Source organism: Acomys russatus, chromosome 31 (genome assembly GCF_903995435.1).
Source record: "Acomys russatus chromosome 31, mAcoRus1.1, whole genome shotgun sequence".
NCBI classification, from domain to species: domain Eukaryota; kingdom Metazoa; phylum Chordata; class Mammalia; order Rodentia; family Muridae; genus Acomys; species Acomys russatus.
Genome location: NC_067167.1, coordinates 28799700 through 28813263, shown reverse-complemented (window position 1 = coordinate 28813263; position 13564 = coordinate 28799700). Strand labels below are relative to the sequence as shown.

Sequence of the window (13564 nt, the reverse complement as noted above, 5' to 3'; positions counted from 1 at the left end):
ACAAGTGGGACTGAGAATGTTCTTACACTGGCAAGGGGGCTCAAAGCAAAGTCACGGGAACCCTAATGCTTTCTGCACTTTTTGGCAGGGGGTGGGGGAGAGCGGGATCTAGTCTTGTGAGAGAGATGGGGTCTGGACAAGCAACTTCATCATTTTCCTGTGGGTGTTGGGAATCCACAGAAGCTGAGGATTCCCAGTGAGCTAGTGACCTTACCCCACCTCCCCTGCTCAGGACAGAAGGTAAGGGCAGGTGATGTCTTGTCTCTACATATTCCGGTGAACTTTAGCAGGGGGGTGCCACTGACATCTCTAAGGCAGAGACTTCTCAGGACAGCCTGCTTAGGGAGGCAGGCCCGGGGTAATCTCAACAGTTTCCCTTGATATTTGCGTAGCACACCCCTATGGTATTCTGCAGTTATTGTAAGAAGCCCAAGGGGAACTCAAAAAGTTGGGGAGAGCCAAGGCTACCTGGAAACACTGCTTCTTCCTCTTGGCTCTTGAGAAAAAGTACCGACATGCCTGTATACCGTTCTGTAGAGGGCTGCGGCTATTTTAATTGATCTTATGTAAAGTTGAACTTAATAAGCCTCCATTTTCCCGTTAATCCAGAAGCCTGCTCTCTCTACTAGAGCCAGATCTAGCAATCCCACTTGAGATCCAGTGAAGGACAGTCGGTGGCATCAACTGAGACACTGGTCACTGGAGGATTCATCCACTGGGAAACTAGCATAGCCTTAAGAACCCATCCTCTTTTAGGATTCATGAAGCAGGGGCTCCACACTCAGCTCTGCACACACAATCTTTCTGAAACAGCCCGTTTCCTTGCCACACTCTATAATTAAAGTCTTCATGGGAGAAGATTCCAGATGCGCATTTAAATGCTTTCATGTCCAGATAATCCTGAGCTGTCCCAGAAGGACTTTCTCCGTGATGTTTGAAAGTGAATGTATTGCCACAGGCTGTAGGAGAAAACTCTTTAAACACAGAATGTTCTAGAACTACAGACATGTGTCTTTCAATGGCACCAGTTTAGTCCTTTGTTTGCAAGCAATACTTACCATGTAGGAGGCAATGCGCTAAATTCTGTCGAGAGGACAGTGGTGGAACCTGCTCTAAGAGTTTTGGTTTTGAGATGCGTGTTTGGTCTTACCATTTTTTTTTCATTGTTTGAGGCTGACAAAATGCTTGGATATTGTAATGAAGACATGTTTCGATTTTAGATGGCAAGTTCTGTTTCCTCAGCAGAGTTGTGCAAGGATAAAATAGAACAAAATTACATCGTAAACAAATAAAGTTCTCAACTACTGTGATGGGAAAATCAGTGAAAATGTCACTAAACGGAGGAGAAAGGAGAACACTGAAATGCTTGGAGATTAGATTTGAATTTTGTCATTCAACGTGAGCACCAGGTCTTCTGGTCACCAGGGACTTGTAATGTTTTCATCTGACGGCCTTGTCACACAACACCGTGATGAAAGAGGAGCCAACCACCGTGAGGGTTCATATCAGAAGTTATTAGTTCTCAGCATGTATGTTTCAATGTACGTAATCCCAGATTCCTCTTGTTCTCTCAGAAATCCAGGCAGTGATACCTTACAGGAGGATGTGTGAGTGGAGATATGAGCCGTGTGCGACTCCATGTTTTAAAACATGCAGTGACCCAGAAGCCCTAGCCTGTACATTTCTTCCACCGTAAGTAACACTGGCCTAGAAGCTCCCAAATTACAATATCAACAGATTCTAGGAGATTTTTTTTTGTGTCCAGTTGCTAAGGAAAAATTTGTTTCTTTTACATGCTAACCTATGGGTTGATTTAATTTTAATTTGAAATATGTATTGAAGATCTATTGTGTGTGAGTAGCTCTGCTTTCTGTTAGATCAGATTATGAAAAGAATAGAAAAGTGCCTGGCCTCATATGGCCTACACATGGGTAGAAGTGGAAAATATCCAAAAGTGTTCATATAGAAATGTGTTGTTAGATAGTTCTGTGTGTTATAGAAGAAGAAGGAGGAGGAATAGGAAGAGGAGTAGTAGTAGTAGTGAGAGAGAGAGAGAGAGAGAGAGAGAGAGAGAGAGAGAGAGAGAGAGAGAGAGAGAATAGTATAGGCATGTTCATGCAAGCAGTACACTTTGGGAGTACAATTTGATGCAGTTTAGTTAAGTACAGTTTGTGCAGTTTCATTTGTTGGAGTTCAGAGACAATTTTTCTAATCAGAGCAATTCAGTGAGAAGCAGAGAGAAGTCAGATCGAATCAATCGGCGTGGAGAAGAGTTTTGAGCCAGAACAACTTAGTTAAACCAGACTGCCTAGGCCTAGGGATAGATAAAACAGAGATAGAAACACTCTGGGCTCAGCCCAAGCTATGTATTAATAAGTCCTGGGAATGGCACTCATCTTGTTCCATCATCTGAGGAACTAAAAACAACAGTTACAAGGGTCACTCCATTTAACTATGATCCACTGTCTTTAGCCAACTCTCCTATAACTTTAAATTCTCTTCGGCTGCCTGATAAAGTTTCAAATAGAATTATATCATTGGTTAAAGTTTTATTATTTAATCCCATTGTATTAAAAAGCAGCAAATCATGTAGAAATCAACTATTTATATTGTAAGAGAATCATTTGTAAATTTGCAGGTATTTAGGACCTTGCTAACTGTCCCTTGTTAGGCGTGGAAGAGAACATTTGCTTCACAAATGCTGCCCTCTGCTGCTAACCCAGCATATCAAGTTAGTTCATGTTCATCCTGAATAGAAAGCCTGCAAAACTTTGTTCAAATTATTAACAGATGAAGCAATTGGAAGTGTTTTGGAAAAAAAACCTTAAAAATATTTTTACAGCCTGCTGGTTGCATTTGAGATGCAGATAATCAGCTTTTGTATATGTGGGTTGATGTTAGTTCTCTGTGGTACATTTGAATGTAATAATTAGACTCCGATGCACAGGGAAGATTCCATTTCCTTCCAGTGAGGAGACATTGGATACAGAGCTTCAGCTGAATGGCAGGAAAATATAATCTTAAATATACTTTGGCTATCTCTCTGGGGAGTCCCCAAGCCCACGGCATCTTGCACATTTTGAGACTCACTTTACTTCTGTACCTCATACAAATAGTGGGGTTTGTTATTCAAGCCACACATCCTGGGTCTTGAAACTGGGCGTCTTCCAGCTCATAACTGCAAACACTTCCACCTCTATCACTTCAGTGAATTTGGATACAAATGCTAGCACTCCCAAGACCTTCTGCCTCCATTATTATTCCGCTCTGTGTATATGAAGAGAACCTGAGCTATGTACCACTCCAGTTTTTCCCTGTGAGATCTCAAGTTTCTTTTTCAGAAGTTTAAGATTGAGTACTAGGCAGGGAAAGCCTCTGCTGGTGTTTTGTTCTACAGACCTCTACCGTAAACTCTCATAGCAATCTGCTAGGGCATCTGGAATATGATGTCGAAGTAGGGGCTGGAGAGATGGCTCCATGGTCAACAGTGCTTGTGGCTCTTACAGAGGAGCCACATGGTTTCTCGTATTCACAGAAGGTATCTCACAATTGCGGTAACTCTATCTCCAGGGCATCTGTCATCCTCTTCTGGTCTCTGTGAGCATCTTCATACAACACACACACACACACACACACACACACACACACACACACACACACACACACACGCACACTTAAAAATAAAGAAGTAAAAGCAATAACACACTTGCTGTATCTTAAAAACTTATGTCTTAAACATGTAGAAGATTGTTCTTCTAGAATGGGATTTTAGTGTGCCTCACATGTAAGTGTGTTGTTCTTTGACTATTCTGTGTTCGAATTCTGCCTCTATCGCCTCCACCAGAGTGATAGTCTTTGTGAACCCCTCGTTTGAAGTTTCATACATTTTGTTAAGTGTGACGCAGCAGTGGCAAGTAGAGTTCTTCCAAGTGCCCGGTGATGAAGTTTAAGGAATTTCAAGCATATTAAGCTTCAGCTACAAATATTTAATGCAGTCTTTTCTATTTACACTTATTTCATTTATTTTTCCATTTAAGGGTTGAAGGATGCTTGCCATATTGCCCCAAGCGTATGATCCTGGATGAGGTGACCCTTAAATGTGTTTATCCAGAAGACTGTAAGTGTGTACCTTGCTTAGTTTACCGTTAAAAATGAAAAGCATGGATAATTTTTTCATGAGGCAAATGGTTACAATAAGAAGTGTGAGGCATATAGTAACTCATTTTAATCTCCCTTCCACAGGGCTAAAAAAAATAGAGATAAAAAACAATAGAGATAAAAAGAAAAAAACAAAAAACTTCCCAATTGTTTTCTAAAACACATATGTCTTGCTTTTCACATCCCTCTCCTGTGTTTTCTGTCCAAAACATTTTCCTTGATGGCAGAGAGCTGTATGTAAATTAGGTGAGTCTTCTTTTATGTAAATACAGATTAATTATGTAAATTAATACAGGACATCTCTGTTTCTTTGCAGGTATACCACTGATTTCCACAGAACCACCAGGTAAGCTGCCATACCCAGGGATTTGGATAGTGTTAAAATTTTAAACAGTAAATTTAGTATTCAGCAATATACGACTTGGTCCAGTTATCCCAGCTGCTAGTACATGGACCACCCAAATGACAAAAATTCCAGAAGTGACTTTTCTTTTCTTAAGGTGTGTGTGTGTGTGTGTGTGTGTGTGTGTGTGTGTGTGTGTGTGTGTACTCTGTAATTGATTCACTTCTTTATCCATTTCAGCTAGTGTATACTACTAAGTTTCCTCAAAATTCATGGCAATGGAGTTGGATTTCAGGAGATGTATATAATCCAGGTTACATCTATAATCACTGATATTCTGTCCAGGATTCTGAGGAAGCACTGGGGCTCCTACTCTCACTTACCTCCAAGACTATAAAACTTTCTCTAGGAAATGATTCCATAAATCCACCCATAGAGTCTTGCAAGCTTAATGTACAGTTTTAGATACTTATATTTGGTAAACCTCAGTTTGAATACTGTCTGGTTCTTTCCTGGCACTTGGTTGGGGTAGAAATTTTTGACAGATCACAGCCTCAATCTTAATATAGACAATTGTCATCAAGGTATTGTCAAAAAAACAGCCCTCCATATATGCAGCTTCCAACCAATCATTAGTCAAAAGTATTTGGAAAAATATTCCTGTGGGATAATGACATATAAAATGTTCCTCTTATAATTCCCTAAAATATGTGCTAAATTATTGTTTATATAACTTTTACATTATACAAGGCCAAAATTATTTAAGAGATGAGGTGATTTAAGTGTATAAAGGACACATAGGTCATACACAATACCACATTATCTGATATTAAGGTTGGAGCATCCACAGATTATGTTATGTGTGGTGGGTCTTGAATTAATCACTCAAGAACACTGAGGGACTATATTATAAGCTGGAACATCAGAACAACTCTCAGAAGGTTATCATAATTATTTTGGAGGTAAAGCCTCAAAAAGTCATCAGTAGATAGGTGTGTAGGAGAAGTAAAAATATGGTCCAGCTTGAAAGATCAACGTGTGCGAAGGTTCGGATGTAAGAGAGAACATGCAGCATGGAAGCTTTTTCATGCAAAAAATTTATTTTGAATATTCAGAACTGAGCCACTGGATGTATGTAAGGGATGATTGGAGACAAAAGTCCATGCCAGAAAGAATTGGCTTTTCTTTTCTGTAGGGCATTGTGAAGGGTTTTATGTTGTCTGTGATGTTTTCCAGATCAGCACTTAATTGTCCTAATCATCAATATTGGCATTTCTATGAGCTAACATTTATCGCAAGCTTATTATATGACAGCCACTGGGGAAAATACTCAGCATACACTTAATGCTTATGGGAACAGAAAATTGACCCGTCATTGCTAACGTATATGCTGGGAAGGACCAGAAATTCTACCTCACTGAATCTATGAATGAATAAATCTATGAAATAAGGCTGCATGTTCTGTCATGAAGGATTGAGAATCCTAAATACTGGTATTTAACTTCACAAAACAAAAATTCAAATATACATCTCAAATGTCTAAACTATTTAACCACAACAATTCACATGTAGAGCATATGAATTATACTTCATAAGTGTCAACAGAAAAAAATTAATTTCTAATTTGTGTGTGTATTACTAAGGTGTTCATTAAGTAATAATGAGCCCACTAAGATTAAAGAATACTAAGATTAGTATAAAAACATCACATTTCTTTTTCTACACAAGTTATTCAACATCTGAAAAGAATTGAAGAAAATAACTTCATTTACAGTGGCATGAAAAATTAATGAAATAATCAGGGAATGGTGTAAGCATTTAATCCTAGCACCCAGGAGGCAGAGGCAAGCAGATCTCTGTAATTTCAAGGCAAGACTGGCCTACATAGTGAGTTCCAGGCCGGGCTACATAGTGAGACCTGGTCTAAAACAACATTAATGAACAACATGGAATACTTGAGAATATATTTAGAAAAATAACCATGGGCTGAAATATGGTTACAATGGAATCTGCAAAGCATCATTAAGGGAATTAGGTAGAACAAAAAATGGGAAGAAATCCTGTATTTACGGATTGAATGAGTTTAAATTGTTGGGATAGCAACACTTGAAATTTGGTTATGCAGAAATTGACAAAGTGACCCTAGAACATTTGAAAATACAAGTATTCTGGAATAGCTAAAGCAATCTTGAAAAAGAATCAGAAAATAAAAAGACCCGCATATTTCAAATTTAAATGTCCTGTGATTGTCACAATTCTAAAGCCAGACACTGCTGGCCATCCGGTGATGATTCTAAGTAACTATGTGTCTTTGGCAATGAAGATTATAGAACCACTCAATCACTAGACTCCGTCATGATTTTGCGCTGTGATTGGATGAGAATTTTTTTATTATTTTACTTGGGAAATGACATTTATGTTTTTATTAAGCCTCATTCTCTGCATGAGGAAACAGACATAAGGTACTATGAACATTATTCGATAAGTGGGACTTAGAAAAAATATTTTTGAGGTTTTTTTTTTTTTGTTTATTTGATTTTCTTACTTCTACCCATCTGTTCATTCACCCTTTTTAAAATTTACCCTTTTATTTATTTATTTGTTTTAATATATACATTTATTTTATTACACGCGAATAAGACAAACTACATACACCAGGGAGAACCATGAGATAATCATTGAGTTATTTATATAAAATTATTTTAACTGTCCTTCATGTTAGAGATTATAGAATAGAACACATTTAAGGATTATCCACAGGCTGAACTAAAATTGTGTAAAAGTGATCTTGTAGATTATGGTAGACTGAAATTGGCTCTTCAGGACTCTACGTGCCTTCATCCTCTATGTGAAGTTTCGTGGCCAATGGAAGTTGTTGATTGATTGGTGACTGGACCTTGACCTTGGAGTCATGACCTGAATTATCTATGTGGGTTTAATATAGTCATTGAGTCCTTAAAAGAGAAGAAGAGAAAGAGTCAGTGATAATATGAAGAAAATGATATAACAGCAGAGACAGGAGGAGGGGTGGAGACAGAGACAGAGAGACAGACAGAGACAGATTGATTGATGATTGATTGATTGATTATGTTGCTGTTTTAAAGAGGGGCACATGAGCCAAGGAGTCCAGGCGATTCACAGAAGCTAGAAGGTCCAAAGAAACACTTTCTGTCCTAGTGCTTACAAAAGAAACCTGCACCAACACGCTGACTGTAGGATTCTGATTTCCAGAGCTACAATATAATAAATTGGTGATATTTTAAGCAACTAAAACTTGTGATAGTTTGAAATAGCCAAGGGAACAATACTGCAGTATTTTAAGATCCTGCAAATGACAAACTGCAATTACATCTCAGGAGGATTCCAGCCACTTGCCCGGACTCTTCTGTAGTTCTTCAGAGAGAGTATTTAGTCAGTCTTTTAGTGCTGATTAGAACGTTATAAAGTGCCTTGCAGATAAGCCTGTTAATGGTGCTTTCCCTTTCTGTGTGTCAGTCCTCGATCACACCCGCACTAGGTTTCCACGTGGTCCAAAGCATTGTCTATTCTGCCTGAGAGGAGCCCAAACTGAATGTTTACAAGGGAAAGGGACCGTATCCACAGTTTAGTGTTGAAACCAGATGGAGTTTTTTAACACCTGAGGGATGTTTTGTGATTCCCTTGATATCAGACAATTGTGCTACGTCATCAAGTCAATGAGGCTATCTGTAGAAACAAATACCAGTGTTCAAGAATCAGAAATCCTGACTAGAATCTGCTCTATTTACCAGATGCCACAGTGGCTTAGTTTCTTATTTGTTAAGTTACAAAGATATTTTATGTACTTTACTTGATACTTGGGGGTGGGGGTGAGTGAAATAACCTGTGTAAATTTTCTCAGTAGATTTTCAGTCACACATAGCATCCTTTCATGGTAGCTTCCATCCCACTAACAGGGACATGTTTTCATTTCTTGTAGATGAAGACATGGTTACTCCATCAGACATGGCACCTACCACAGGTTTGGAATGTGAGGTATGGCTGTGTCTTTTTCAGCTGTTTGTTTTTTCTAATAGCACTTACACCAGTCCATGCATCACCACTACTTCTTTTGGTACAGCATACAGTTATTTGCTAAAAAGAAACAAACAAACAAACAGAGTATACTTTTGTAACTGTGCTTTCAGTATGTGTGTGTGTGTGTGTGTGTGTGTGTGTGTGTGTGTATGAATGTATGTGTCATGTCAAATCCAGAGGACAACTTTGGTATTGGTCCTCAAAAATCATTCATCTTGTGTTTTTGACAGAGAGCCAGCTCTAGGATTAGAAGTATGCTTTTCCTTACCAGGATATTTAGTATGAATTCTAGGGCTCTCCTTCAGGCTGTATGCTGGAAAAGCAAGCATAGTTGCTTGACTAATAAATCTCTATGGTCCACAAGTTTGCCTTCTTAACTCAGCTAATACTTATTAATTAATTTCTGACTGCAAAAAGAAAAACAAAGTAATAGTTAAGTAAGAACTTAAGATGTTTTCTTGATAAAGAATTTGTCTTATTCCAGTTGGTTTGCTTTTGTTTCATGTTATATTATTTTATTATTTTTTCTTTTTATTTTTTCTCATTAATTAGTTTTATTTATTCACTTGCTATCCAGATGGCAGCCCCTTCCCTCCTCTCCTCCAGGTCCCACCCCCACCTCTTCCCCTTTTCCCTTCTCCTCTTCTCTTCAGAAAAGGGAATCCCCCCATACCAACCTGCCCCAACACATCAAGTCACATGAGGACTAAGTACATCCTTTTTCATTGAGGCCAGACAAGGCAACTCAGCAAGGGGCATGTGATCCAGAGGCAGGCAACAGAGACTATGTCAGAGACATCCCTGCCTCCACTTGTTTGGGGACCCACATGAAGACCCAGCGACCATCAGCTATATATGTGTCAGGAGGCTAGGTCCAGTCCACGCATGCTCTTTGGTTGGTGGTTCAGTCTCTGTGAGTCTGCATGGGCCTTGGTTAGTTGACCCTGTTGGTCTCCTTATGGAGTTCTTTTTCCTTTTGGGTTTCTCTATCTTTCCAGCAACTCTTCCATAAGATTCCCCGAGCTCTACCTATTGGTTGACCATGAGTCTCAGCACCTGTTTTGATCTGTGGATGGATGGAGCCTCTCAGAGGGCAGTTATGCTAGGCTTCTGTTTGCAAGCATAGCAGATTATCATTAGTTATGTCAGGGGTTGGATCTCTCACATGGGATGGGTCTCAAGTTGGGCCAGTCTTAAGTTGGTCATTCCCTCAATCTCTTGCTCCATCTTTATCCTGCCACATCTTATAAGCAGGTAAATTTGGGTCAAAGGTTTTGTGGGTGAGTTGGTGTCCCCTCCCTTCACTGGAATCCTGCCTGGCTATTGGAGGTGACCACTTCAGTCTTCATGTCCCCCACTGCTAGAAGTCACAGCTAGAGACTCCTCCATGAACCTACCTAGTCACAGATCTTCAATTGCCCCAGTGGATTCCCTTCTCTCACTCAGCCCTCTCACCTCCCATCCCAGATCTCCTCACACCTGATACCGAGCCTTCCCCAACCCTCTTCCACCCAGTTCCTTCTCCATTCACTTCTGATGTCCATTTCCCCCATTTTGAGTGAGATTCAAGCATCCTCCCTTGCCCCCTTGTTACTGAGCTTCCTTAGGTCTGTGGATTATAGTATGGTCATTCTGTACTATATGCCTATTTTCCACTTATAAGTGAGTACATACCATGTGTGTCTTTCTGGGTCTGGGTTACTTCACTTAGGATGATATTTTCTGGCTCCATCCATTGACCTGCAAGTTGCAAGATTACCTTGTAGTGTTCCATTGTATAAATGCACTACATTTTCTTCAGTTGAGGGACATGTGTGTGTGTGCGTGCACCATGATGTATATATGGAAATTAGAGGACAACTTATGAGAGTCATTTTTGTCCTATGATATTGAACTTGGGCCATCAGGCTTGGTGGCAATGGGCATTTACCTGATGAAATATTTTGCCAGCTGCATATTAATTATTACTTAAATATTCATGTATGATTAAGTTGTAAATTTTATTGAACAAGTCTGCTTATGGAAATATCTAGGAAATTTAAGAAAACACTTTTGTTTTGGTGTCTGATAATCTTATTTCAAGTCAATGTTAAAATAAATCCTAGGTATATATTGATTATTGTAGGGATGTTATGACAAGAAAAGTTGGAGGAAGCTTTTAATTATCTTTCAAAGGCTTTTTTATTACATGTATATTTATAAAAACAATGTGAATGCAAATTTTAAAACTGAAATGAAAGCTTAGTTGAATTTGGAAACTTAACTAATTTTGCTCTTTTATTAACAGCCTCAACAATTTGATCCTGTTTATAACTGTAGCCAATATATCTGTCTTAACATGGAGTGGACCTTTTACAACTGGTCTCTGAATTGCCCAAAGGATGTGGAAATGCCAGACTGTGGGTTCCGAGGATGGCCTGTTCAAGTGAACACCGATATATGCTGTCCTGAGTGGGAATGTCCCTGTTAGTTGACATTTCTTATACGGTGAACAATGTCTAAACCACAGAGGAGTGTTGAGGTTTTGGTTTTTGTTTGTTTGTTTTGTTTGAGCTCATGACACCACGGCAAGCTATTGCTTTTGACCTTTCTTCATCTGGTTTATGATGTCAGTTCTTACTATGTGAGATTTTGAGCTATTTTAATCAAACACAAACCTAACTTAAGATATGTGTGTATATAAATTTGCTTTCCTTCCTGATCGAAATGCAACGTAGTGAGGAATTTTAGTATGTTTTTCCATTTAGAGTGGAGTGCCTTAAAACAGATCCAGAAAACTTGGAGTCATATCACCAGAGTTCCGTTTGAATAGAATAAATAGATCATGCCTCGCTGCCTATGGCAGGGGTTAGCATCACATGCAGGGCGTATTACAGCAAAGCAATAAATCCCATGTGTAGACTGTCTGGCCCCCAGCACCCCGGGGTAGGTCTGGGTAATTGTGTTTTAAAAAATGACCCCAAATAAAAGCATCCACACATACACACATACATGTGCACATGCACACGCACACACACACACACACACACACACACACACACACACACACACACAGAAGCAAACAAAACAAAACTAACAAACAAAAATGCTACATTAGAGTAGCAAGGGATTTTGGAAGAAGGTATCTTTTTTTTTCTTTTTTTTATTAATTTATTCTTGTTACATCTCAATGTTTATCCCATCCCTTGTATCCTCCCATTCCTCCCCCCCCCCCATTTTCCTATTATTCCCCTCCCCTATGACTGTTCCTGAGGGGGATTACCTCCCCCTATATATTCTCATAGGGTATCAAGTCTCTTCTTGGCTACCTGCTGTCCTTCCTCTGAGTGCCACCAGGTCTCCCCCTCCAGGGGACGTGGTCAAATGTGAGGCACCATAGTACGTGAGAAAGTCATATCACACTCTCCACTCAACTGTGGAGAATATTCTGACCATTAGCTAGATCTGGGAAGGGGTTTAAAGTTTACCTCCTGTATTGTCCTTGGCTGGTGCCTTAGTTTGAGCGGGACCCCTGGGCCCAAATCTGCCTATCATATTGTTCTACTTGTAGATTTCTAGGACCCTCTGTATCCTTATTCCACTCCTTGGAATATACCCAGAAGATGCTCCAGCACACAACAAGAAAATTTGCTCAACCATGTTCATAGCAGCCTTATTCATAATAACCAGAACATGGAAACAGCCTAAGTGTTCCTCAGTAGAAGAGTGGATAAAGAAACTGTGGTACATATACACTATGGAATACTACTCAGCTACTAAAAACAAGGAATTCCCAAAATTTGTGGATAAATGGATTGAGCTAGAAATGGTCATAATGAGTGAGTTAACCCAGAAGCAGAAAGACTCAAATGGTATATACTCACTTATATCTGCATACTAGCCCAAGGGGCATGTCCCACGAAAGCCTTCACTTACCAGGAAACTGGGACAGAGGGGAAGGCATCCTATTGGGACTCTAAATGAGAGACGCATGGGAGAATAGCAAAAAAAAAAAAAAAAAAAAAAAAGTATCTTTTAAAGAAAGGAATTAGTTTAAAAACTTAAAGAGCAGTTTACAGCCTCCTCTGTATACTGTCTTGCCACAGGCCGGTGCTCCATGCTGTCGGAGCTCAGCATCATAACATTTGATGGGAACAGTGCCGCACTGTCCAGCATGGCTTCGTACATCTTAGTGAGGATTCCTGGGGAAACTGTAGTTGTGCACATTGACAAATGTTCCATGAGTCAGGTAGGTTGTAATCCATCTTCTGGTTATTTCTCCTAAATGTGTACCTCATGTATATTGTATCATCCAGGATTCCTAATATTGATCTCTTAATACTGAAGTCAAGGAATTTTTCATGCAAAAATATTTATAATACAACTCTGATGATTTTGAAGGAAAATTAATGTATTTACTTTAAACTTGTTTCTTTCTGTGTGCTATATTCCCACAGGACGGAAATGCCCTTAAAAAGCCTGTGAGTACTTGCATACAATTTAGCAAGTTAATTTTCCTTATCATCACAACTGTTCAACATCATCACGTTTTAATTTGTTTCCAAATGAAGGCTTCTTTTGGAAGAATCTCAGGACTTTGTTTTAAGAAGCTAAACGTGACAACATCTATACATAAAATACTTATCAACAGAGCAGCAAGAAAGGTAAGAACACGCAGTAAAAATATTCTCACATAGGATTAAAGGAGGTACTTATGCAAAGCAGTCATTCCTGCAAATAAGGCATTAAACAGGTCAGTATATATTTATTGCTCATATGGCTAGATATTCTTTTCATGGAAAGTTAGAAATATGTTTCTTAGTTTGATATTTTCCCTCCATTTATGTGAAGGCATTACTAACAGTTAGCCTCCAAGAGACTAATGAAGGGCCATGTTAAACCTGCCAATACTTTCTCAGATGATCTCTGAGTCACCAGGCCTCTTCTTTCAGAGTCAGGCCAATATTTCAAGCCAAATGAAGGGAACAGATGTGAAGGGGATGAGCACACTGTAGGAAACAGCAGGAG

The 13564-nt window shown here is 39.3% G+C and overlaps 1 protein-coding gene across 1 annotated transcript in view; it reads left to right on the top strand.

Annotated features, from left to right (window-relative positions):
• Otogl (otogelin like) overlaps positions 1 to 13564 on the top strand; it is a 136541-nt gene that overhangs the window by 98684 nt on the left and 24293 nt on the right. Inside the window, exons 34-41 of the mRNA XM_051172978.1 lie at positions 1575 to 1692; positions 4038 to 4117; positions 4475 to 4504; positions 8466 to 8515; positions 10845 to 11022; positions 12643 to 12785; positions 12994 to 13017; positions 13108 to 13200. Of these exons, the coding sequence (XP_051028935.1) occupies positions 1575 to 1692; positions 4038 to 4117; positions 4475 to 4504; positions 8466 to 8515; positions 10845 to 11022; positions 12643 to 12785; positions 12994 to 13017; positions 13108 to 13200 (716 nt within the window). The remainder of the gene's footprint in view (positions 1 to 1574; positions 1693 to 4037; positions 4118 to 4474; positions 4505 to 8465; positions 8516 to 10844; positions 11023 to 12642; positions 12786 to 12993; positions 13018 to 13107; positions 13201 to 13564) is intronic.